This window comes from Natator depressus, chromosome 3, assembly GCF_965152275.1.
Source record: "Natator depressus isolate rNatDep1 chromosome 3, rNatDep2.hap1, whole genome shotgun sequence".
Lineage (NCBI taxonomy): Eukaryota > Metazoa > Chordata > Testudines > Cheloniidae > Natator > Natator depressus.
The window spans coordinates 150,635,228-150,661,151 of record NC_134236.1 but is presented as its reverse complement, the minus strand read 5'-3'; the positions used below and the strand labels follow the sequence as shown (position 1 = coordinate 150,661,151).

Genomic DNA, 25,924 nt, shown 5'->3' with positions numbered 1-25,924 from the left:
GCCACCAAAGGAGACTGAGAGGCAAATGAACAAGCGGGCCCTGGGCAGTGACCTCCTTTCGTGCTCTCTGGGTTGGGGTAGGGGGAAGCTTGCACCGCTGCTGCCTGTGCTGTACCTTTTATGGGATACACAGATATGACTTCAGCCTCTTGGGGCACGTTTCTCCAGCCCCTCCGTTCATTGTGAAATGACCGACAAATCTGCAGGTGGTGTTTGAAGACTAAACATGTAACAAAATGGAAAATAGTTTGAATTCTGAAGGGCTCTTTTTCTTTTATTAAAGTGTGTTTACTACAAAAGAGAGACTATTCAAAAATAACCACTGGTGGGGCCCCCTCCAGAGAGGGAGACAACAGGCTAACAGCAGTAGCTGCACTTCTCACTTTGGAAGCCAAACAGATGAAATATCCCCATTCATAGAATCACTGAAATGTAGGGCTGGAAGGATCTTGAGAGGTCATCAAGTCCAGCCCCCTGTGCTGAGGCAGGAACAAGTAAACCTAGAATATCCCTGACACGTGTGTGTCTAACCTTTTCTTAAAAACCTCCAATGATGGGGATTGCACAACCTCCCTTGGAAGCCTATTCCAGCACTTAACTACCCTTATAGTTAGAAAGCTTTTCCTAGTATCTAACCTACATCTCTCAGGCTGCAGATTGAGCCCATTACTTCTTGTCCTACCTTCAGTAGACATGGAGAACAATTGATCACTGTCCTCTTTATAAAAGTCCTTAATGTTTGAAGACAGTTAGGTCCCCCATCATGTCATCCTGAGACTAAACATGCCCAGTTTTTTAACCTTTCCTCGAAGGTCAAGTTTTCTATATTTATTAATAATTCTTTTTGCTCTTCTCTGGATTCTCTCCAGTTTTTCCTCATGCTTTCCTAGAGTATGGCACACAGAATAGGCACAGTATTCCAGGCCCCACCAGTGCCAAGGAGAGTGAAATCATTACCTTCCATGTCTTCCATATGACACTTCTGTTAATACATCTCAAAATATGTATCCTTTTTCTCAACTGCATCACATTGTTAACTCATCTATTCAATCTGTGATCCACAATAACCCCTTTTCAGCAGTACTGCTGCCTAGCCAGCTACTCCCCATTTTGTAGTTGTGCATTTGGTTTTTTCCCCTTCCTAGATGTAGTACTTTGTACTTATCTTTTACGAGTTTCATCTTGTTGAATTCTGACCAATTCTCTCATTTGTCAAGCTCATTTTAAATTCTAATCCTGTCTTCTAAAGTGCTTGCAACCCCTCCCAACTTTGTGTCCTCCTCAAATTTTATAAGCATATTCTCCACTCCATTATTCAAGTTTTTTAATGAAAATATTGAATAGTATTTGGACCAAGACTGACCCCTGCAGAACCCCAGTAGATTCGCTCTCCCAGTTTGACAGCAAACCATTGATAACTACTCTTTGAGTATGGTCTTCCAACCAGCTGTGCACCTGCCTTATATTAGTTTCATCTAGACAACATTTCCCTACGTTGCTTATTAGAATGTCATGTGGAACTGCATCAAAAGCCTTACTAAAATCAAGATATACCATGTCTACTGCTTTCCCCCAATCACTAAGCCAGTAACCCTGTCAAAGAAGTAAATCAAGCTGGTTTGGCATGATTTGTTCTTGACATAGCTATTCCTTATAACCCTATTATCCTCTAGGTGCTTATAAATTGATAGATTGATTAATAATTTGTTCCAGTAAATTTCCAGGTATAGAAGTTAGGCTAACTAGTCTATAATGCCCTGGTCCCCTTAGTTCCTCTTTTTAAAGATGGTTAACTATGTTTGCTTTTCTCCAGTCCTCTGGCATTCACCCATCCCTGATGAATTCTTGAAAATCATTGCTAACAGTTCTGAGATTGCTTCAGCTAGTTCCTTAAATACCTTAGGATGAATTTCATCAGGCCCTATCGACTTGAATACAGTACTTCTAACTTATCCTGATATTCTTTAACCTGTTCTTTCCCTGTTTTGCCTTGTGTTCCTTTCCCCTTGTTGTTAATATTTAATTGTATGGAGTATCTGGTCACCATTAGTGAAGACTGAAGCAAAATAGGCATTAGATAACTCAGCCTTCTTGATGTCATCAGTTATTAGCTCTTTTTCCCAGCCAAGTAGAGGACCTACACTTTCCTAAGTCTTTCTCTTGCTTTTAATCTATTTAAAGGACCTCTTCATATTGCCTTTTATGTCCATTGCCAGGTGTAACTCATTTTGTGCCTGACGCCTGGTCTGCACTAAAAAGTTAGGGTGACCCAGCTACATCGCTCAGGGGTGTGAAAAATCCACACTCGTGAGCTACATAGTTAAGCTGAACTAACCCCAGTGTAGACAGTGCTAGTTCGATGGAAGAATTAGGTAGTGTCCGCATGGAAGCGCTTAAACAGCATTGCTGTTACAATGGCACAGTTGCAGCGTTTCAAGCGTAGACAAGCCCTTTAGCTTTTCTGATTTTGTCCCTACCTGCTTGCGCTGTCCTTTTGCATTCCTCCTTAGCCGTTCATCTATGTTTCCACTTTTTGTAGGATTCCTTTATAATTTTTCAGGTACTTTTTAAAGAGCTTCTGATGGAGCCATATTGGCCTACTACTATTCTTCTCATCTTTCCTTTGCATCAGAATAGTTTGCAGTTGTGCCTTTTAATATTGTCTCCTTGAGAAACTACCAGATCTCCTGAATTCCTTTATCCCCTAGATTTTCTGCCAATGGGACCTTACCTACCAGTTCTTTGAGTGTGTTAAAATTTGCTTTTTTGAAGTCCATTGTTTTGTTCACTCCTTTCTTTTGTTAGTCATGCAATCAGTCATTCCATGATCACTTTCATTCAAATTGCCTTCAGATTCGCAACCAATTCTTCCCTGTTAGTGTGCATCAAGTCTAAACTGGCCGTCCCCCTGGTTACTTCCTCCACTTTCTGAAACAAATGGTTGTCCCCAGTACGTTCCAAAAAGTTACTGGAAATGTGTTCTGCTATATTACTTTTCCAAGGGATGTCTGGGTAGTGAAAGTCCGCCATTACTACGAGGTCTTTGTGTTCTGGAGATTTGCTATATGTTCTGTATGTTTATTTGTTCTCCATTATCTGGAGAATGATGAAAAGGTGCCAAGTGAAGTGGTGATAATAGCTTTGTAGCCATGAGCTAGTTGCCTGAAAGGCCCCCCCCTTCCTGGCCACGTACGCTTGGCTTGCAAGCCAGTTTCTGCCCTCCAAGGATTGGCACAGAAAGCCCTGTGAGTGCGAGCACCAAGCAAACCGGGTTTGGCAAAGGTTTTGTGCAGGAGTGAGCAAATGCAATGCACGTTTGAGAATAGTAGAGGGAGTTTAATGGCAGGGGAACACACAGCAAGATGGGAGGAGCTGTTACATTTGGGGGTCACTGCAGGGCACAAGTGTGTTGGGGGTTGGTGATGGGCAGGTGCAGCCATCTGGCAGGGACATTTTGGGATCAGTTGCTAGACCTGCCTAGGTTCCAGTGAACATAGCTGTGCCTGACTGTGTGGGCAAAGGGTGGGGAGTGTTGCCTTCTCAGATGAGGGGCACAAAGGTGAGTGCTGCTGTAATCTGAGGTCTTAGAGCTGTGTCCACAGCTCTGAGTCCATCTGTGTGGCCTTTTGCTGTGTTTGCCTCCCTCCCTCTCCTATTCCCCTGCAGGTGAGGTGGACCAAAACTGCTGGCAGTGCCTCGGACAAATTCCAGGAGACATCGGTGTTTAACGAGACCCTTCGGATTGAGAAGATCCAGAGGCTGCAGGGAGGCCGCTATTACTGTAAAGCAGAGAATGGGGTTGGGGTCCCTGCCATCAAGTCCATTCGAGTAGATGTGCAGTGTAAGTCATTTAGCGGCAGCCCAGAGCATCCCACAGCTCTATTGTGTGTCTATAACTAACTGCGTGACCAGCAGGACTCTACATGAACCTAGAACCATGCTCACCCCCTTAGGGACAAAGGGACCAAAGTGGTACCTCTGGAACACACTTCCCCCTGGGATGTTATACCCTTTGTGGGGCAAGATGACTGCCTGTCTAAGCCAACCCCTCTCAGCCGAGGGACCATGATCCCCCCAAGGGTCCCCAGTGGTTGTCTGGGGTGGTGAGGGTGTTTGGCTTCTGTTCCCTTTCATTTTTCTCCTTTTTGACATTGACTTGCTTTCCTCTCCAAACTGGATCCACCTCAGATGCCTGGAACACCTCAGAAACCATTGCACTGATTCCCACTGTGCCTCATCTGAAGCACTGTCAGAACAGAGCAAAGGATTCTGGGATGCCCCTGAGGAGGCTGAATTGTGAATGGCTAAATAAGGGGTGAGCATAGGAGGGAAGCCAAGAATCCCTCAATTTAAGCCATAAAGGAAGAGATATAATCTGAAATTCCTCTGGGCTTTTACTACTCTACCTGGGTCTTTCTCACCTTTGAGATTCCAGTTATTACCCCTTGTAGGGGGCAACACTTATACATGGGCTGTTGTGGCCAGTTATGAGGAAGGTTAGAATGGGGTTGTGCTGCTGTTGGGTGGGTACCCCCTTGTGGGAGAGACCAAAGACCTGGAATCCAGCACAATTTTGAGGGAACTTTACTAGGTAGACACTTTCTGCTTTGCGGCGAATAGGCAGGCACAGTACAGCACAGACTCCCATCAAGCTGCTGCCTTGTGTGGTGGGAATTCTGCTCATTGCGTGGGGCCATCAACTGATGCAGTTCCCTTCAAATCCTGGTGGCACCAAACCAAGGTCCTCGCTGACCTCAGTTCTGAGGTTCTAATTAAACATTAAGTAAAGTTTTACATTAGAGATGGGCCTGAGCACCCCCACAACTTTGGGTGAATTAGGACCCAGAACTGTATCTTGCAGCCTGGGCAGGTTCCTATTTTAAATCAGCTTTGACTGTTGCCTTCTGCTTTGGTTTGAGTTTCTCTCCTCCCTCACCTTGCCCCATTGCTTTACCCCACTGGGCAGTGTTGGGTGAGTACCATCCTACTACTTAGGCAGCGGACATATGTAACTCTTCCTGCAGCTAATCCTGCTGTGGGTGGGGTCACTGTTTCTCCATGGATTCTAGCTGCCTTTGCTCTGAGAAGTTCCCAAACCATCTCGGAACTCTTGGCTTGTCCACCCTTCCCCTTTCATGTATACAGTTCAGGCATTTAATTGCTCCCCTACAAAGGGAACTTTGGTTTTCTGAGCCCCTGGCACAGCAGCTAGTCTGGGCTCTGTGTCTTTAGGAATGGGATTGTGGGAAGACTCTTGATATGGGCATTGTAAATTGTGGGAGGTCCCTTTGCATCTGGGGTGCAGTTTGGAAGTAGGGTGATGTAGAGTCCTATGGTTCGTCATGCATCTCTGACCTTTAGAACTGTGGGGCCAATGGGGTGGCCAAGGGCTTTCTGATACTAACATCTACTCTGCACATGGACTTGGTAATGCATCTCTTGTTTGTGTGTTTTCTGGGAGAAGAGTCCGCTTTCTTTCACTATTTGCTATGTATAAAAGGGAGCAGTTAGGAAAGATCAGGTAGTCAGTTGAGGGATCACCAGGGCCAGCCTTTAGTCAGCTGAGCCAGAATTTCAAACCATACCCTTCTTTCCCTCCCTCCTAATACATAATTGGAAATAGTCCCCATAATCTCAATGCTGCTCTTGGTTTTAGTGTCCTCAGTGACCAGCCCTGGTGCTCACTGGTGCACTCTGGAACATTCAGTAGGGTGTATTGCAGATTGCCCAGGGAGTGCCATTAGGCACATGCAGATGGTTCCAAGGAGGGTACAGTAGCCTTCAGTGAATGATCCCACTGCCTTGGGCCAGAATCAGGAGGCTAGCTGCTCCCTGTCCTGGTTTGGTGAGGGCTGGGGTGTGTCAGTCTCTCTTGGGTCAAGATCAAGTGGTTTATGGGAAGAGCAAAACACAAGCACACTTTTGGCCACATCCACCCTTAGTGTCACTCTCCTGAAGGGAGTTGCACCAGGCATGGATTTGGCCTTGTCATGCTTAGTATGTGCCAGTCCTGGTTCGGAAGGCATTTTGCTTTCATGAGAAGGAAGCTCTAAACTGACCTGGAGACTGAAGCCCTAAAGAGGCCGAGTCTCATGGATGGAGGGCGTAGGTTGTCATTTATGCACCCAGATCTTCCAGAGCTCCCGATCCTTTTGACTTTCACTGAAATAAGTCTTCCTTTGAGGAGAAAGCAAGGCAGTGTGCAGCTGAGTATCAACGGCTGCCAACCAGCCATCTGGGCAGGGGGATCTAGGAAGCTGCAGTTGCCAGCAGAAAGTTCCTAGGTCTCACTGCACTAGGCAGGGATGCTGCTTCCTGGAGCGGTTCCATGCTGGGGAAAGGGAAGACAAATGGAAAGAGGGAGATGCTGTTATTGAAGCATTCCATGCGGTTGGGTCAGTGCTAAATGTATCCCTAGTGCAACTCCATTGACTTCAGCGGAGTTACTGTACACCAGGGACGTATGTGTTTCCTTGGTACTTATTGTAGCTTCTCTCAGGAGGGCTGGACCAAGGGCTGGCAGCTATTAAAAGAGGGTTTGAAGGAGGAAATCTAGGAATATAAAGGAAGATAACGCTCTGCACTACCATGGGGAGAGCGCAACTGGACGGGGGCTGGGAGTTTTGGGGAGTTGGTGTGCTCTGTCCATGGGGGTTGGAGGAACATCTCCTATTGTAATAATGACCCTCTTGCTTCCCGTTGACTAAGCATTAGAAGGCTGGAAGGATGTTAGCTGTAACTCAAGTCTTCTAATGTCTTGAGGGATAAAGGAAGGAAATGGAGGAGTGGGGTGGTGGTAGGCTCTGCCCAGGGTCATGAATGAAGGGGAAGGATAGTATAAAATTCAGTTAGCTCTCCTGTTAACAACATGTGTAGAGAAGGGTCTCGTCTCTCTGTTTTTCTTCTCTCTCTTTCTGTCATTCAGCAGTTCTGCTCATGTCCCTGAGCCATGGTGCTGTCAGGCTAACAAATCTTGGCTCCCATTATAAATGCTGTCTTCAGAACACACGCCTCATTAAAATATGTAAATAGAATGGTCCATGCACACATCTCTGTGGGGAAGGCATGCTAGTCAGAGAGCGCATTAACAGCGATTAACCTTTTCCCTCTGTAGCCAGATTTCCAAAGTTGCAAACATCTGAACCAATATTTTAAGATGCAGAGACATGTAAGAACAAGGAGTGATGGGAATGCATCCTTTCCCTTCATGGACTCTGGGGTGGAGGGAGTCACAGAGAGGCACAAATGAAGGCAGTGTGCATGAGTTTTACCTGATAGTTACCTCAGATGTAGCATTCACAGTCAAGTTGGGACCTGATTCTGAGCTTGGTGATGGGGGGGTATCCAGAGTCACTCCACTAAGCTCAGTGGCCACCCTCCCCTCAAAATGTGGGGTGTGTGTGAGAGGGGTTGGGGGCATGTCAGATTCAGGGGTCCAGTTTGGTCCCATCTCTCCAAATTAGTACAACTTTAAATGGGGTCTGAATGTCAATTAATCTCAACGGTGATGCTGTCTGATGTTCCAGTCCAGGGGTTCTCCAGCTGCTGGAGTCTGGGAGCCCCTTTGTCTGAGGGAGACCCATCTTCCCTTTCTGCTCCCCCACCAGACCCTCACAGCGCAGGGGCACAGTTTGAGAAGCCCCTTTCTAGCAGGAAGGTTGCAGTGGGCAAAGCCTGCCAGCATGGCGAGCTCCCCAAATGGGACTCTCTGCAGGATTCTTCTTCAGATCCTCTTAAATTAAAGGTTAATCCCATCGCTGAGAGGGCTGGGATTCACATGATTTTGGTGCAGGGGAAGTGACAGAGGACTTGGGAGGGTGTTTTTTTCTAGGGAGGGGAGAGAGAAGAGGACAGTCTAAGGGATAGTTTTGGGGTAGGGAAGGAAGATATTTACAGTGCTTTTTTAATAAGGGGAGGAGGGGATGGTGGAGGGGAGATAGGATCTGTGCACATGGTAATAGGAAGAAGGGGTTGGGGTACACTTTTAATGGGAGAGAAGAGGCTGCATCCAGATGTTTCTCTGTTCTTACATCCCATGTTCCCATGGTGGACATCCTGCCAGACTCTTTCCTGTCTGTGAGATGAATCTCCATCTCTGTCTGTCTGTCTGTTCCCATTTGCTCTTCAGCTTTAGGGTTTTTCATGTTGTTTTGCATTGTCTGGCCATGTCCAAGAGAACGCATAGCCCCAACTTCCCAGGAGAAATCCCTTCCCGTTCAGGGACAGAGGCCATGGAAGTAAAGGGTGGGAGCAGACGGGAACAAGGGTGGGAGAGGAGAGTTCCTGGGGTTTGGCGCCCTTTGCCTGTCAGCTAGAACAGAGGATTGAGACTGGAGTGGGGGGAGGTGATCTGGGAGCATGAATGATGTCATTCGGGTCCTGCCAGATAGCTAATCAGTTCATCTTACTGCCAGCTGGAGGCTGCAAATCGGAGCTTATTTCCTGCTCCTGGAATGTTGTGGAGTGGACTGGAGAAGGTTGGTTTCTCCCATCAGTTCCCTTCAGGTGCCAGGTTTTGAGTCAGGTCCACTTCTAGCTTAGTGTTTTCACTGGCTGACTGAGTGTGTGTATGTGGGGTCTCCCCTCTTCTCCTCTCTCCTGGAGCTTTGTCTGCTCACCAGGCTGCGCATACCCTGGCCTGAACCTTGCTAATGGCCCCCACGGACCTTCCCCCCCCTCCCTTCCAGATCTAGATGAGCCCATTCTCACCGTCCACCAGACCATCAGCGATGTACGTGGCAGCTTCTACCAGGAGAAGACGGTCTTCCTCCGGTGCACCGTCAACTCTAACCCTCCTGCTCGCTTCATCTGGAAACGGGGTGCTGAGACACTCTCCCACAGCCAGGATAATGGAGTGGATATCTATGAGCCACTCTACACACAGGTGAGAGAGACATCACCCACCCCCAAACCTCACCACTGGCTTGTGTTGGCAAATCACCCACCAGGACCTGAAGATCATCATGGGTCCATCCCTACCATGCCTGGAGGGGAAATGTTGTCGTCCTCCTGGCACCCACCATAGTTCCCCAATAATCCAGGATCCCTGCAGAGTTTGTCTGTGGGTGATGCTTCTCTCTCCCCTCTTGGCTTGTTGCATATACTAAGGAGAGGGTGGTAGGAGAAGTGTGGATTGCAAGGAGCACTCCCAATACAGAAGTCGGTGATGGGTCAAGAGGACTCCTCCGCCTGCAGAGCTTCCCCTAAAGTGTTTAGTGTAGACAAAGGGAGAGGAGTGGAGCACGAGGGAGGATCATAGCTGGTAATTTCCTGTCCCACCATCAGAATGATGCCTGTGCCCAAGGGGCACTGCGGCCTCTTTGGGGATGGAGCCAGGGATGGCTAGGCAGGAAACCTCAGGAATCGAGGCCAGGTTATTCTGTTTGGTTCTGTTCCTTAAAGAGAGAAATGGAATCCAGTCCATAGGCCCCCGGTACTCTTCCCCTGTCCTCCCATCTCTCCAACTGCACGTCCCCTAGCCTCCCATTGCTGCACGCGTGCTGATGCGCTCCGAGAGCCGCGTGCACTGTTCACAGCCAACAGATTTTTAGCCCTTTTCCCTTTTGGCAAACTGCCTGCGAGCAGGCCAAGGTTTTCATGTTTGTGTCAGTTACTCCTAACATTAAATGAAGAGTTTGTGGAAATTAATTTGAATGGTTGAGATGATTCACTGAGCGGGCCATGTGATTGGTTCCCTAAGTCATGTGGCACTGTTTCTGTTCCTGATTGGATACCCTACGTCTCCTATTTATGAAGAGTGTTTCTTGTCTGGAAATAAGCATGGGTGTTTGTAATTGCTGGAACTGACGGTGCTAATAATGAAGAGCTTTTCCGAATGGCAGCATGTGCAGCCCAAATACACATGTACTCTTCCTCTCTGTTTCTCTCTTTCCCCCTCTCCCCCCACCTTAATATGCAAGTCAAATTCCTCACGCTTTCTTATGCTTGTTTCCTCCCCCCTCCACACATTGCTCCTTAAGTTCCAGTGTTTTTCTTCTCTGCAACTGTAGTGGTGGTGGAAGGGAATGCTCTTGGGTAGTCTGCCATCCAAAGCATTCTGGGAAATGGTGCCCTAAAATCTGCTATGGATTTCAACACCCCTCAGTGACTGCCTTGCTGACACTGCTGAAGTTGCTTAATGAGGCAAAACGACGCCATGAGGCAATGAGGAGGAGATGGGGCCAAAGGGTAGTTCTTGAGGGGACAGCTTCATCCCTCACATCTCGCTGCCAACCCAAGGCCCCTGCAACTGGGCCTGGAGCAGATTCTGGCCAGGTTTGATTTTTTTTTTTTTTTTTTTTGAGCCATGTCCCAGGCAAGCTGTCAGTTATTGAGGCATTGTTCATAGTTTATTGTAACAAGCCTTCCCTGCATGCCATGGAAATGGGCAGTTGGAAGAAAAACCGAAAGAGAGATTGGGACAGAGAGAGCACAGCACTGTGGGTCTGTGATAGATTTTTTTAAAAAATATATTGTAGGTCAGTGCTGCTACTTTGGTCTTGAGGGGATTTTCCATCTAGTCCAGTGCTGTCTAATGTCCAGTAAGGAATTTCCAGGCCTTAGAACATCACCTCCTCCTCTGGCTTTCCCTTTTCAGGGAGTCTGAGGCTGACTATCAGGAGAAACTGGATAATGGTGAGATCTTAGGCTGTGGAATAGTGCCCTCCGCAACAGTACAGGTCAAAGAAATTCTCTTCTGTGTTGCATCTGTGGTTTCCTGTCAACGGATGTCCCTGCCAGCATGGGTCATTCCTACAAATGCCAGCTAGAGGGAAAGTGGTGTAGGATTGCCCTGTTTAGGCAGAGGTGCCCTGATTCTCCTCTTCTTTCTACTGGCTTAAGCCAGAAATTGAAGTTAGCAAAGTTACATGGATATAAAACTGGTGTGATAGCAGAATCAGTCTTGTCACTCAGAAGCCTCATGTTTAACAAATCACAGTTCAGTTACACTTGTACTGTTGTATTCTCAGCCAGTCAGGCCACATACACGGGTGTCAGTATAAGGTTTAGATGGCTGACATTTTACAAATGAGCTAAAGGCTTAACAGTTTATGCTTTTGTAAACTGATTTACAATCTAGGTTTATACACATTTACCCGACCCTATATCTACTGATCAATAAACTGGATGCATATGAACCATGTGTAAATCACTAGTTGACATGCACATTGTAAATGCCCTTGTTCATGCAGCATAGCAACGGATCTCCAGGGAAGTGTTTTTCACTTGGGTATTGGTCTCCTAGGAATTTATCTTCTAATTCACTCAGGTCAGATACTACATGTTCAATGTATATTAATGTTTGTGAGCTCCATGTCCTGTCCCATGCAGTCATCTCGGGAGGATTTGTCAAGCTGATATCTTTTCACGTTTACAGATTTTTATTTAAAAAATCTGTAAAAAGATTTACACAAATAAAAGGACAAAGGCGAACTGTCATAAAGGCATACGAGTTAGAGGGTACAAACCATGGGGTGCATCTCAGAACTTCCCATAAGCGTGTCTCATAATTGTAAATATACAGAACCCATATCATGTGCATTTAACGGAGTTATTCTGTTTCTGCTTTGTGCCAGTGACTGACAGTGCCAGAATCTGATTTTAGTTAAACTTGTATGAAAAATCCAGGGCAACTCCATTAAAGACAGTGTCATTACTCTGGAAATATACCAGTGTAAATGAGATTCAAATCTTGAGCAAAGAGAAAATAAAGGTTTGATCATTTCTTTTAATATTTCTCTTAATTACCCTTTCTTTCCTCTACTGCAAATTTTTACAGTTTAACTGTTGAGCATATATTTAGCCAAGTATTAAAAGACTAAGGGCTGGAATCTGATCTTGGTTACCCTGGTTTTATGACATTGTGACTCCACTGACTAGAGCTATTGCTGGATATCCCAGTGTGAGATCAGAATCTAGCTCTAAGTAGTTAAGATCCTTTCAATCCTGCAAGATGATCCTGACAGCAATTGACAAGAGATTATCTATAAAGCTGCTCAGTAATGCTTCCACGTTACATGGTAGTGCTGCTGATTCTATTTATTTATTTAGACAATGACTAGTGTTGGAATTATCAGCATGAACATTTTATTGCTTCTTTTACAAAGGAATGAGGGGCTGATACAGAGAGGTCCTGGGCGGTCTCAACTCCCATTGATCAGCACTTCTCAGAATCAGATCACAGATTTGTAGCCGAAAGCTGTTCGTTGTACATCTATCATTCAGTTATTCTGTTCCCCTTCTTTCCAAATTCCCAGGGTGAAACCAAAGTTCTGAAGCTGAAAAACCTGAGGCCACAGGATTATGCCAGTTACACGTGTCAGGTGTCCGTCCGGAATGTCTGCGGCATCCTTGACAAGTCAATCACTTTCCAGCTCACTAACACAACAGGTAAGAGAGCAGCAACAGAAATGCCTCTGGGTCCTGAGCACCTCTTGCTTGCTGATCAGCTGTCCTCCTTCCAGGGTCTGGTGAAGTGGGATCCAATCCAATACCTATTAAAGTTAGTGGATAGACTCCCACTGACTTCAGTAGGCATGGGATCAAGTCCACAATACAAAACTTAGCATGAGCCAAACAAAGAGTTGGAGCAGGAGGTGTCCAGCAGTCCTTGGAATTCTTGTGAGCTCTCAGCTGCCATGGCTGGTGGGATGTCATGAGAACAGTCTCCATTTGGGTGTTGAGGGAACTATGTAGATTTTTAACTAGCCAACAAAAATAAAAGCAACTTTCCTGATTTGCTTTTTGTACAGTTGATACCTGGGAAAATGCTGCGTGAACTTTCCCAAAAATACTCCGTACAATATTTGAATGATTTTGCTCCACCCTGATTCACACCCCTTGTGCGGCTGCTTTCCAGAACCACTCAAGCCATCAAGTTCTACTGGCAGGGATGTCTGTGGAAAGCAGATATCAAAACAAATTTCACAACCACATGCACAAATGTTCATGACAGGAATGTTTGAGTGATCATCCAGTCAAGGAACAGAAAAAATATCATGTGATCATTCAGAGAGGTCCTGACTAATTAACAACAGAATATCGTATATCAAATCCTTGCAGATAGCTGGTCACAACCAACAGATTAATAAAAAACTAAAAAGCAAAAAATTGTCAAATATTTTAAATAATGAATAAATATGAGAAAATTGCTTTTTTTTGCTTTGGGATATTCTGTGATCAAAGAAGAGGCTGAACTAATTTCTGTAATGTCATGTAATGTACTATTCACCGAGCTCTAATATAATACAAAGTAGTTTACATCCCTTGTGTCATCTCTGTACAATGAAGGCAGAACTCTTGATGGTGCCAACTGTTGATGAGAAATAGTTAATACTGTAGAAAAATATGCTTATTGATCTAACTGAGCCTAGGGGCTGAGACAATGAAATGTTTTTATGGATAAATAATTAAATACCTTAAGAAAAGAAAAACCTAGGTTAAATATTAGGGGAAAATGCTCCTAACAGTGAGATCTCTACAACTGTCTCAAAAGGTGGAAGCCCCATCACTTGAGTCCTTTCAAACTAGAGTGGACAGAACAGTAGAGCATTCATTATAAGACACAATCCAGCCCTAGTCAAGGGGAATGGGGTCTCATACAGCTTTTCTAGCTCTGACTTCTGAGACGATATGTTTATAGATTTATAGAATCTCATTCCTCTTCAGAACCACGGTCCCCAGATAAATGCAAAGAAAGCATCCTTCTTCTCATTTCAGCCCCTTTATTGAGTGAACAAGAAAGCAGGGTTTTCAAGCTGATCAGATCTGGTACCAGTACATGTGCAGTACATGGCTATATTGACTCAACTTTTTAGCTACTTGCACCACATCAACATTTGGCCCACGCAGTAGATGTGTGTAGCTCTCTTCCTATATATAGATATGTATTCATATTTATACACACACAAATATAAAGTCTTTCTCTGTATATGTGTGAATAATTTTTTAGATTCTCTCTGATCTTGCATAAATCTCTTCCTCCCCTCTTCTGCTCATGCATTAGTAACTTCCTTGTAGCATTGGCTGTGTCCAGAATTCTGAACAGCCTTATTCATGATGTCTTTGCTTCTGCACCTAGAGAAAAACTCAGGGAGCACAGAGGTGCGTGGAAATCAGTTTTTAAGTATCTATAGATCCAAATAATATGGACCTTTGAGGGGAAGTGATGGGTCAGGTCAGAGAATCTTCCTTCCCCGTCTTGTTTGCTGCTCCTTTGCCGTTTGGCTATAAAAGTGGCTCCTATGATTCATCGGGGCCCCTTGCCACTGGTTGTCTGTGGTGCAGATCTGTACTTCTCCCTGCCAGAGAGTCCTGCACTTGGCCCTGAGGGTTAGGAATCTTTTTTTTTTTTTTTTTCCTGGCTTGGCTCTTCGATAGTTCCCTTGGGCAGCAGCTGAGTGTTGTGGTTGCAGCACAAATGTCTGCAGCACCAGTTTCAATTCCTGTTCTCTACGTGCATCCTCCCCTTGCAGGAGTTTTCTGCCTCCTCTTCCTCCTCCTTCCTGATGATGCTTTTAGATTCTAGAGCTCTGAGGCTGACCCAGTGGGTCTGGCTGCAGAACTCAGTCCTGTCTCAGGGCCGGTTTATTGCAGCCTGTGTGTTGGGATCCAGCTGTGATTGGGGAATGGCTGACATTTTCTCTTTTGATTTCTGAAAAGTTAAGCAGCCCAGCTGGTTAATTCTCCTGCAGTTTTACTGCAGCAAATTGGACTTCAAAGGGAATTGAAAGCGACTCTTTGTTTTTAATGGTCCCCTTGCTCCACAGCAGACTCTGCCAGCAGGTTTTCTGAGCCGAGAACAAAAGGAATCGCCACGGGTTACAAATAAATGAGATTCATCTCCTGCATAACAATGGTTGCATATTGTTATCGTCCATCCGCTGACTAGAGGAGGATGTGATCCAATCTCAGCTCCCAGAGCTGGGGCTGGGTTCATGCTGGAGAAGCATTGCCTTGAAACGTGCAGATGGCCATTTCAAAGGTTCCTCCTCTCCTGGTTACACACACCAACAAGCTGCCCTGAGGAAGCAGCTGCCCCACGAGGTCATATTTTCTGAGTTACCCTGCACAGAAAATGTCCTCACCCTACAGGATTCTAGCAGTTAGGGCTGGTCAGATAAGTTCAGGTAAACTAAAAGAATAGCCCAAAATCTTTACCAGAACCCGAATGAGATCTGACTCATGCTTCACTGCTGCCTCCCTTTCCTCCCCTCCCCCTCCTCCCCAAAAAACCCCTCCTTCAAGAAATTGATCTCTGCCACCTTCCAGGTCTGCTCAGGGGGAGATACTCTCTACCAAGACCATGAGTGCAGTTTCTACCAGCTTGGCCAAGGAGAAGCAACTTCCAGCCAAGACCAGTTCAGTGTCAGGGGAGGTGACTACTATTCAGTATCAGCTGGACAAGACCAAAGGTCTCTTGGCTCAGGGCAGCCTTACGGATGATCTTGTACTCTGTGTCATGTCTGCATAGATTGTGGCGGTTTGTCCATCCAGGATGAGCCAGGTCACCCTATTAGGGGCCTCTTTGGATGTGTGAAGCCCCCTCAGAGCCTAAAGTCGCCACTGGCAAATACACAAATCATTTTTGCTCCCTATTATACACTGGATTTGATATTTATTTTCCAAAACTCCATGTTGAGAGACCTTCAAGGGACCTGACCTTCAGCCATGGCCCTGAGAAATCAAAGGAATTAAACCCTGTGCCTCAAACTGATCCTTATGGCTGGCCACAAAAGATGACAATCCCCCCTCCCCCCATACAAACATATAGCACTTGCACAGTTAGCCAGCTGCTCCCTGTGCATGTGACAAGAGGGACGTTGGCCACTGTTAGAGACAGGACACCAGGCTGCAGTGCTCTGAGCTTTCTGGCCGTAGTTATGCTGCTAAGTTATGCCGCCTGCACGGAGGGGAGAGCAGCCCTCCTAGCCTTGTTTGTATGAGCCGTAATTCAGAGATCCAGCACAGCTCATTAACGCAGAGTCCGGGGAGAGGAGAGGCAGAAATAATGATGCTGTTAAATCAGGCTTCATGAATATGTAACAACATCTTATTTTGCATTATTATGGCCGTTACTTAAAAAGCACTCTCAGCCTTTGTGCTGTCGCCGGTTGCTTTCTGAGCTCTGTCTGGAGCCAGCGATGGAGCTGACAAGGGGCGTTAAAGGGCCTTTCTTGAGATGAAGTGGAGAAGGCAGAGGAAAGCTTTTGAGATCAGTTCCTGGGGAGAGCAGGAATGAAAGAAACCAAACAGAAGGATGTGAGCATCCAGAAGACGAGGAGCTGCGCGTGCACTTTGAATTGGCCCAACGTGTTCACCTGTGCCATAAAGGGGAGGCCATCTGGGTTGTACCCCAAGTGTGTAGAACCATGTATTTGATACATGCAGAGAACCAGGAGGGGAGCCACAGTGTTTAGCACCAGCTGGTGGTTGGGATACAGGACCATGAATGATCTAGACCAGCAGTTCCCAAACTTAATTGGCTTACGTGCAGCCTTCTTTAGTGATATTTGAAATATCACGAGCAAATTTCTTCTTTTAGTGCCCACTTCTTTTAGGCCTTAATAGGCATAAGCGTTTCTGGAGTCATAGTAAAATAGATTCCTACAGAAGTCTGAAGTGTTAGATTACAGCATTTTTTTAAACATCTCAGGTTTTTAGACCGCGAATAAAAAAGAATAATCAATTATTATGTCTTCCTTGTAATCTAAGTAACACAAAACATTTGTCAAATGACCTGATATATTTTGGTATGCTGCTAAACGAAGCCGGTGGCTTCACGTTTTAATCTGTCTCATTTAAATTCAAAGTTTCTGCTAATTCTTACTTGGATTATTGTGGAAGATAATACAAAGGTGTCGTCTTCCATTGACAATAGGTCCCTGAACCTCACCTGGACACCAGGCAGCTCCCAGCAGAGTGGAATTCACTCTGGTTCCAATGCTTCAGGTTCCCAGCTCCCCTTCAGTTCCTCCTGAACCAGGGAACTCTGCCAGTCTCACTGCAGCCTTTGGCCTCTCTGAAGAACCTTTCACACAGATTTCCTCCTTCTCTGGTCCCTGGACCCAACTCTTGCTCCCTTTGTAAGGAACAACACAGCCTTCCTTCATGGGGCTGTGCCATGATTCAAGCAGGCTTCTCCAGCCCACCAGTATCCAGATTCCAGCCTCATTCCACAGAGCCTCCCTTGGTCCTTGGACTCACACACTTCTTCCCCTTGCTTCAGGCCTCCCCGCAGCCCTCCTCCTTAGGGCTGGGTTCTGATTTAGGCAGGCTTTCCCAGTCCACCAATCTCCCTTCTGGTTCTCATTCTGGTGAGCCTCTCTTAACTCAAAAGGAAAAGGAGGACTTGTGGCACCTTAGAGACTAACATTTATTTGAGCATAAGCTTTGGTGAGCTACAGCTCACTTCATTGGATGCATGTTATGTTTGTGCTCAAATAAATTGGTTAGTCTCTAAGGTGCCACAAGTCCTCCTTTTCTTTTTGCGAATACAGACTAACACGGCTGCTACTCTGAAACCTCTCTTAACTCAGTGCTCCCCTGCAATTCTTCTGTCTAGGCTTTCTGCCCTCTACTACTCCTGGGAGTCACCTGTAGCTCACGAAAGCTTATGCTCAAATAAATTTGTTAGTCTCTAAGGTGCCACAAGTCCTCCTTTTCTTTTTGCTAATCTCTTAAGCTGCTTCCTTGACACCTGCCCCCATTCTGCTGCTCCCTTGAATACCTGCTTCCTTAAAGGGGCCATATTGTGAAACAGGGCTTGGCTGGTCCTGGGACCCACTCCCCTTTAAAGGGGACAGACCACCCTTTTACAGCATACCACTTTCGACAAGCTCCCGTACCACCAGTGGCACATGTACCACAGTTGGGGAACTCATGATCCGGACAAGTTCTGTTCTTCCATCCCTTGGGGCTGAGCTGGCAGGCCCATAGCAATCAGAAGGAAGGTTGAGTGCTTGCCTCAAGGTTAATATGACCTATTTCAATGAATCTCTTATTTTCATATCTTTCCCCACCACCACTACTTCCACTCAGTCTCCGGTGTGCTGTTTCTGTAGGCGGCATAGAGATATTTGCAGTGACTTACACAACATTTTCAGCAGGGGGTATGCAGAAGCTTAGATAGGAGCCACAATGCAAGTAGCTGAGCTTTTATTCCATCTCAGCGTCTGCAGGCCCCATTTAAAGATGGGGGAAACTGATACAGAAAGAGCAAAATAAATTAACCTGTGTGCTGGGGATTTTGATATTGTTGTTGTGAAAATAAACTTGGCATTGGTTCCCCATTTCTTTGTCATCTTGGCTGGTAATGTCCATCTGAAGCCACAGTTACTTGAACTGGGAGCAAAAATCAACAAGCCTTAGGTCCAGATTCTCCACTGCTTCTGTGTTGCCAATTGTACTTATGCAAAATGGGTGTAAAATACTACTGTTCTGATTTGGAGTGGAGAATTGGGCCCTACATCTATAACAGAGCCAGAGCACCTAGTTAACATGCTGTTACAATGTTCAGTGTAGATGGGACCTAACCACACTCCTAAAGCTTGGACTGTTCAGGGTCTACGCTGCAATCACAAGGTGTCATTGCAGCTCATGTAGACATACCCAAGCAAGTTGTTAATCTCACTAGCTCAGTCCTGGAGCAGGGAAGCTGTAGCAGTGCGTGCTTCAGTCCACTGGAACTCTGGGTAATTATTCATGGAGCTAGCCCATGCTGAAGCATGCACTGCTGCAGCTTCACTGCTCTGGGACCATGAGCTAGCTAGATTCAAGCTAGCTCGGGTATGTCTACCCCAGCTGCAGTCACACCCCATGATGTGTCCTCAGTTTTGGGTCTCCATGAGGTCCTGTCTACGCTATGCCTTTTAACCCTGTTATGGCCTGGTCCCCTGACTTGGTTAGAGATGCAGTGTTGATGGGGTCCTAGATTCATACACATCATGTTTTTAATGAACTCATGTCCAGCCCACACTCATCCAGCCTGGTCCACTCTTTCCCAAGAACAAACGGAGAGTCTCTCCATTCAGATAGAATTGAGCGAAGCCCAGGCTGGTGTGAGTCTCCTCAGAGCTCACTAGTGTTCCCATTTTTCTCTTCCAGCTCCACCCGCTCTGAAGCTGTCTGTCAATGAGACCCTGGTGGTGAACCCAGGAGATAATGTCACTATGCAGTGCTCACTGACAGGTGGCGACCCACTGCCTGACGTGGCCTGGTCTCACTCACCCAACCCTATGCCTCACAACAGCCTTATTCAAGAGGGTAACCTCACCATCTGGGGGATCCGCATGGAAGATTCAGGCTACTACAATTGCACGGCCATCAACAATGTGGGGAACCCAGCTAAGAAGACAGTGAATCTGCTGGTGCGATGTACGTCCTTCCACTGCATGCACTGTTAGGGCGAGACTCTGGGTTACCAGCAAACGTCATTGTTCATTTAAATAGGGGGTAAATGTGCTACTCCAGCAAGGGACTGGTAGCACTGACTGGAGAAGGCACTGTGCAAGCTTCCCCACCTACGGCTCTGCTGATGCACCTCACTCCTGACTCACAGCACCCATGATTATTCCAGTCCTGTCCTTTCACAGCTCTGCTGATGCTTCCTGGTCCTGACATGCAACACCACAGCAGGCCTTGGGGGCGTGGGGCCATTGCTTCACATGGGGATCTCATTTGGGCATAGGCCTGGGGCATCCCTTTGCCCAGAGCGTGTGGAGCCATTGCCTCCCATCGGACAAAGGGTAGATATCTCACATGGGAATCCCCTTTGGGCACAGGGCATTTTGTCTTCACTAACTGGCTTTGCACCTGTGTTCATCCCAGCCATGAAGAACGCCACCTTCCAAATCACCCCTGACGTGATCAAAGAGAGTGAGAGCATCCAGCTAGGGCAGGACCTGAAGCTCTCGTGCCACGTGGATGCCGTCCCCCAAGAGAAGGTCGTCTACTTCTGGTACAAGAATGGGAAACCAGCCAGGGTCTCGGACCGACTGCTTGTTTCTAGGAATGACCCTGAGCTCCCACCAGTGACCAGCAGCCTGGAGATCATTGACCTGCGCTTCAGTGATTATGGCACATATCTGTGCATTGCATCCTTCCAGGGGGCCCCCATTCCAGACCTCAGTGTTGAGGTGAACATCTCTTCAGAAACAGGTGAGCCTCCTCCATGGAGGCCTGGGGCTTTGAGGGAGTCGGGTCGGGGGTCACAATATGGATTAGAATCATGAAACCAACATATTCTTTCCAGCCTGAGCTCTCGAAGGCCCTCAAATGAGCCTTGACTGCAAGTGTAAGAGCTCTTGTTCCTTCCATTTGGGATGACAGCTATGCTGTGTGACTTGTAGTATCCTCAGATGATCCCTCTCATGTTCCTGATGAGGAGGCTGGACTAAACCAAAGAGAGCAGCCCCAGCATGCCACATTTTATGCGGGAGCCAGTGTGTGCTGGGCTGGATGCTGTGGGCATGTCTCTTGAGTGGCCAGTGACCCAGCTGGGATAGGTGTGTTCTAAAGTAGCTAGTTCCTTCCTTTAATATGGAGTCTCAATGGGTTAGTTTCAGGCTTCTAGTGACCTAAGGCACAACATGACTGAGGATGTCTGATTATGGATTGGGAAGGCCCAGACTGCAGCCCAAACCAACCTTGGAAGGAGATGGTTTTGAAGAAGCCCTGGCCAAGGGCTTATCATGAAGGAACAGCGAGGGAATGGGATTTTACCAAATGTCCCAACGCTGATGGTTGTGGGGAAGGAGGTAGTGGTCTTTCACCTCTTTGCATGGCTTAGAAGAGACACTCCCGCTGATATTTTTCCAGAGACTGAGATGGAAGGACCTGGCTTGTGTCCATGGGAGTGTACGGTGGGAGCAGTGTGGTGGGTCTCATAAACCTTCATCCCATGAACAGCTTTAATGTTTAGTGTCCTAACTCTAATCCTCAGGACATCTCTTGAATATTTTCTGCAGGAGCCCAGACACTATAAATCTCGCCCTCTTTTCCCTTCTCCCAGTAGAGTCAATGGCAGAACTTTCTTACTGGTTTCAGTGGGAGCCCCAAATCTGTCAGTCATTTCTTTAGAGCTGGAACGTACAGATCAAGACTCTTTCGGTTGTGCTAGCAAAACATCAGGTCAGATTCTGTTCTCAGATACACCCGTGCAGTCCCATTGCCTTCCCTGGGATTGCTCAAGTGTGACTGAGAGCAACGCTGCACCTACCTGTAGCTAAATGGTGAGAGAGCCTGAGGGAAGTCAACTGGCTGCAGAATCTGTCCTGATTTTTCCAAACTGCTCCAGAAAGTTTCCTTTTTCATAGGGATGTTAACCAGCTTTGGCTGGTCCGAGTCCTGTCCTTGACCTATCTGATTCCCTGCCTTGTCTGTGCCCTTAGCAGAAAGTGTTGGAATTGGCTCTTGTTTTTCTGACAGCCTCTCTACTCCGCAAAAATCCTTAGCAATCTGCTCCAAAGAGAATGCCCCCTGATGCTTTGTGATAATGAGATACTGGGCATTTCAGCATCAAAGAAGTTAATTAATTCATCCTCCTAACAGCTCTGGAAGGCAGGGGAATGCTGCTTCTCTTCTTTTTACAGTTGGGGAAACTGAGGCACAAAACGATATGACTTGCTTCAGATCCCATGGTGAGTTAGTGACAGAGCTGGGAATGTAAGCCAGATCTGGCTGTAGCAGTGGAGTTTAGAGAATACTTCTCCAAAAAAACCAACCCCCAAGAGCTAATAGAATGTGTGTAGCGGGGTGGCTACCCTGCTCCTAAAATAGAAGGGGTTAAAAGCAGCCCTGGAGAGGGCTGTGGCTGGGGATGGCTGATTGGGGAAGCAGCTGCAACTGGGCCACGCTCCAATCAGGCCCCAGCTGTCCGTATAAAAAGGCTGTGAGCCAGAGGCCCAAGGAGTCTCTCTCCAGGTTGGGAGAGAGCAGGGCTTGCCTGCCAGGGTACTGGGAATGAAGCAGGGCTGGGGAAGGAGCAGGCTGAGCGGGGCACTCCAGGCTGGCAACTTTCCAGGCTGTAGGGCCTGGTCCAAGGCCCATAGAGGTACTGGGCGGCAGAGGAAGGCAGCAGGTCCGAACCCCCTTGCCTATGATGAGTGGCCTTTACACTGCAGTCTGACCTAGGGAGCGGGGGCTTGGTGATAAGTGGCAGTAGCCCAGACTGAGGCAAGGTGGGGATAGTGGGTTGGGGGTGCCCCAGGAAGGGGAGACCCAGAGGCAGAGTGTGGGGGTCCTGCCAGGGGGCAGAACCCAGAGAAGGGAGCACCAGAGTCTGTGAGGGACATGGGGGCCAGAGCTGTGCGGATCACTGGCCTGCAGAGGGCGCTCTATGCTGATAAGTGCTAATTCCCCAATGACCAGCAGGAGGCACCACAGGGGTGAGTCCACTCCTTTACAATGTAATAGCTATAAGGTTGTAGGAGTAAGATGGCAAAGGTCTGTATGATCATAGTCTGTCCCCACTACAAGGGCTGGACAATATCTGCTGGCCCATATGTAGGCACCAGCTCAAGAGTTAAAAAATCTACAAGAAGGTGGCTGTGGTAGCCCAAAGTTGCTACAACCCTGCTTCCACCAGCAGGAGCAGAAAGGGCCAGCAGAGCACATGGGGGTTGACTGGTAAGAGAACATGGTGAGGCTGATTGAGGAATCCCATCGATAGTCACTGCCAGCTGGGCTCCTCTGGAGCCAGGGAAAGTAAAGCTGCTGTCCCCAGCCAGAACCCCAAGTGAGGGCAGGCAGCAGCACCATCACCTGCCTCCCTTCAGACTGAATCCCCCCTGTTCTGCACACACTGGGTAATGGGGGGTGTTTGTTCACGCTGGGGTATCTGGCCCTCTGTGTGCATTTAAGGAGCAATAAAGACCCTCCTCCCCTTCGTGTTTGGCTTGAACCCGTTGAGTTTTTCCCCAGAGCCATGGTATTTAAGCAGCAAGGTGGAAACTGCTCTGCATTCCCTGGCCATCTGCTGCCACCCAGCAAAAAAGGCCCCCATTCGCTGAGATGGCCGTCTGCAGTGGGAGGCTCAGAAGAGAGGGCTTTAATTAAAAAAAATTTCCAAATACAATTTGCAGTTTTTCCCTGTGGTGAAAATTGCCTCTCGCCAGGTGAGCATTTGCTGGCGGTGCTGACTGGCGGGGGGGGGCAGCGCTCTCTTCACACCAAACAGGAGAGCATCTGATGAGATTCCATGGCCCACAGGGGACCTGTAAATTGAAAACTCAACTTCTCTGTTGCATAGAGAGGTCGCTACCAAAGGAGACTGATGCCAGAGCCACCTTAAATATGCTCTTAATACAGTTATGTGTTGTATGTGTCTGAAAATCGTCCCAGTGCTCTCTCGTGGGCAGAGGGTAAATTGAGAAATAGTGGCCAGTTTGGATTGAGGTGGCCCTGGAGGCTGGGAGTGGAATATATGAAGCATGTCTATGGTGGCTGGGAGTGGAATATATGAAGCATGCGCCTGTAGGCCACTGTCTCCAATCCAGCCCGTATAAAGAGATTGGATTTGGCCTCCCGCTTCTGGGTACAGATGGGGAATTAAATGGCTAACAAGATTGAGACTAGGATGTGGAGTCTTCCAGCTCTAGATTATCGGTTCTGGCCTGCTTTAGGCTGATAGTGACTGGAAGTGTTTGATAGTAGTTCACTGATGTACGTGAAGTGAGTTGAGGTGTCCTGTCACAGCTGGCACTTTTTGTTGGTGCTGGCACTCTCAGAGGTCATGGGGATGAAACACTACTCTCCACCTAGAGGTGGAACCTCCAAGGGATGGCTGACATTGGCTGGGGCAGAGCATGGGGAGCTTTGCTCTGGCACTACCAGTGCCATTCTTGATTGGAGGGCTGCAGTCTCCAGAGCTGCCAGTATAACATCCTTCCCCACAAGTGCAACCATCCTTCAAAGGTTTCCCTCATGCTCTGCTGGAAGGATGTTACCTTGACAAACAGTCCCTTTTTATCTTCTTTTTAGTGCCTCCAACCATCAGTGTCCCCAAAGGCCAGTCCACCATCACCGTTCGGGAGGGCTCCAGGGCCGAGCTGCAGTGCGAGGTTCGAGGGAAGCCCAAGCCACCCATCATCTGGTCCCGGGTAGACAAGGAGGCCCCCATGCCCTCAGGTGCCATGACAGTGGAGACTTACGATGGGAAGCTGCGCCTGGAGAGTGTTAGCCGAGAAATGAGCGGGACCTATAAGTGTCAGACAGCCAGGTACAATGGCTTTAACATCAGACCCCGGGAAGCCTTGGTACAGCTCAACGTGCAGTGTGAGTATAACCGCATGATTCTGTAGCTCCTACCTCTGTGCCAGCATGCACTGGCATCTTGCTAAAGTCTGGGCAGATGACGCTTATGGCGCTGCTCTCCAATAGGGTTGACGTCTCTTTTTTGGATTGAGTGTGTTTCATCTTGTGGACTTTGAAGGGTTTATTTACCTGACGTCCACACACGAGGAGATATGCTAGCCAACCAACAACATATGCCAGCCAACCGTGGGGGCCTGTTGATCCACTGTTGGTTGGGTTACCTCACTTGTTAACGTAGCACTTGCCTGTGTGTGTGTGCATATATGTTACCCACACAAAAATTACATTAAAAGACCGTTATTAGGGTTGCAAAGACAAGCACTCAGAAGCTAGGAAATGCCAGAATTAAGGTTGCCTGTTCAACCTTGATTCAGCCCTCTTGTACATCTGCATTATGATACAGTCTTTAATTACATGATCATATATTACTACTTCTATAGGACCCTTCCTGCCCCATTCAGGATGGACCTGTTCTGGGGATGAATCAGGGTTGTGTAATGAGGGAAATTGTTGTAGGTAGGTCCCCTGCGTCCTTTCGTGCAGAAGTTGGAACGTGCATAGTGAACGAGGCAGAGGACTGCAAGAAGAGAAAGGATAGTCTTTTGTTTAAGACAGTTGAATGCTGCTCTGGAGAACTGGATTCTATCCCTGGCTCTGCCACAGGGTTACTATGTGATGCTAGTCAAGTCACTTAAACCAGACTTTTCAGAGGTGGTCACTAATGGTTTGTTCCTCATTTTCCAGGTGCCTGACTTGACATCTTGTGGTGTGATTTGCAAAAGTGCTGAACATGCACAGCTGCAGCTGAAGTCAATGGGAATTGTGATTTGAACATATAAACTGCTATATAATGCTAGGTACTCCTAAAAATCAGGTCCTAGGTGTCTCAATTTGGGCACCCAAAATTAGTGAATACTTTTGTCCTTAATCTTGCTGACCCAGTTCCCTCTCTAAAATGGGGTTAATGCCACCCACTTGCCTCACAGGGGTGTTGTGAAAATAAATTCATTCATATCTGTGAAGCACTTGGTTACTACAGTGATGAGCCCCATAGGAAAACCAATGAGGAAATTTGTCTTCAGAGCAGGGTCTGAATAGTGTGCAGTAAATGAGGTCTGGGACCACACACTGAACAACAAGGAGAAAACAAAACCTTGAATACTTACTCATGAAGTGAGCACTGTCTGTTCTGCACACTGAATGAGGCAGGGATCCTGTGGGGGGGGGAAAAAGCATGTGGTCGTGTAATTAAAGACTGTAGCATAACCCATGTGGACAAGAGGGTCAAATTAAGCTTGCACAGGCAGTCTTAATTCTGGCATTTTCAAATTTTGAGTGCTTGACTTTGCGACCTTAATACTGTTCTTTTAACCTCGCTTTTTGTGTGTGTAATTTCCTAGCTTTTAAAAGAGAAACCTTTTAAAAAAAGGGCGGAGGGAAGAAATTCCATCGTGTGGCATCATATTGACACCCACATGGGTCATCAGCGGGGTTTTAACCTTTAGATCCACCATACAGGCCTTTGCCACATGAGCTAATAGAATAACTGACAGCAGTAGTTGGTTGTCATCCTCTCTGTGGACCAGCATGAGAGGAGGATGGTGAACATTGC

At 47.1% G+C, this 25,924-nt stretch overlaps 1 protein-coding gene across 5 annotated transcripts in view; it reads left to right on the top strand.

The window, feature by feature from the left end:
• Window positions 1-25,924, top strand: part of MDGA1 (MAM domain containing glycosylphosphatidylinositol anchor 1) — a 196,767-nt gene that overhangs the window by 76,921 nt on the left and 93,922 nt on the right. For 4 of the 5 annotated variants that reach the window (XM_074949101.1, XM_074949100.1, XM_074949099.1 and 1 more), the window contains exons 3-8: window positions 3,667-3,841; window positions 8,688-8,884; window positions 12,258-12,390; window positions 19,105-19,374; window positions 19,828-20,157; window positions 23,980-24,273. In XM_074949101.1, the coding sequence (XP_074805202.1) occupies window positions 3,667-3,841; window positions 8,688-8,884; window positions 12,258-12,390; window positions 19,105-19,374; window positions 19,828-20,157; window positions 23,980-24,273 (1,399 nt within the window). The remainder of the gene's footprint in view (window positions 1-3,666; window positions 3,842-8,687; window positions 8,885-12,257; window positions 12,391-19,104; window positions 19,375-19,827; window positions 20,158-23,979; window positions 24,274-25,924) is intronic. The other variant, XM_074949102.1, reaches the window with a different exon arrangement.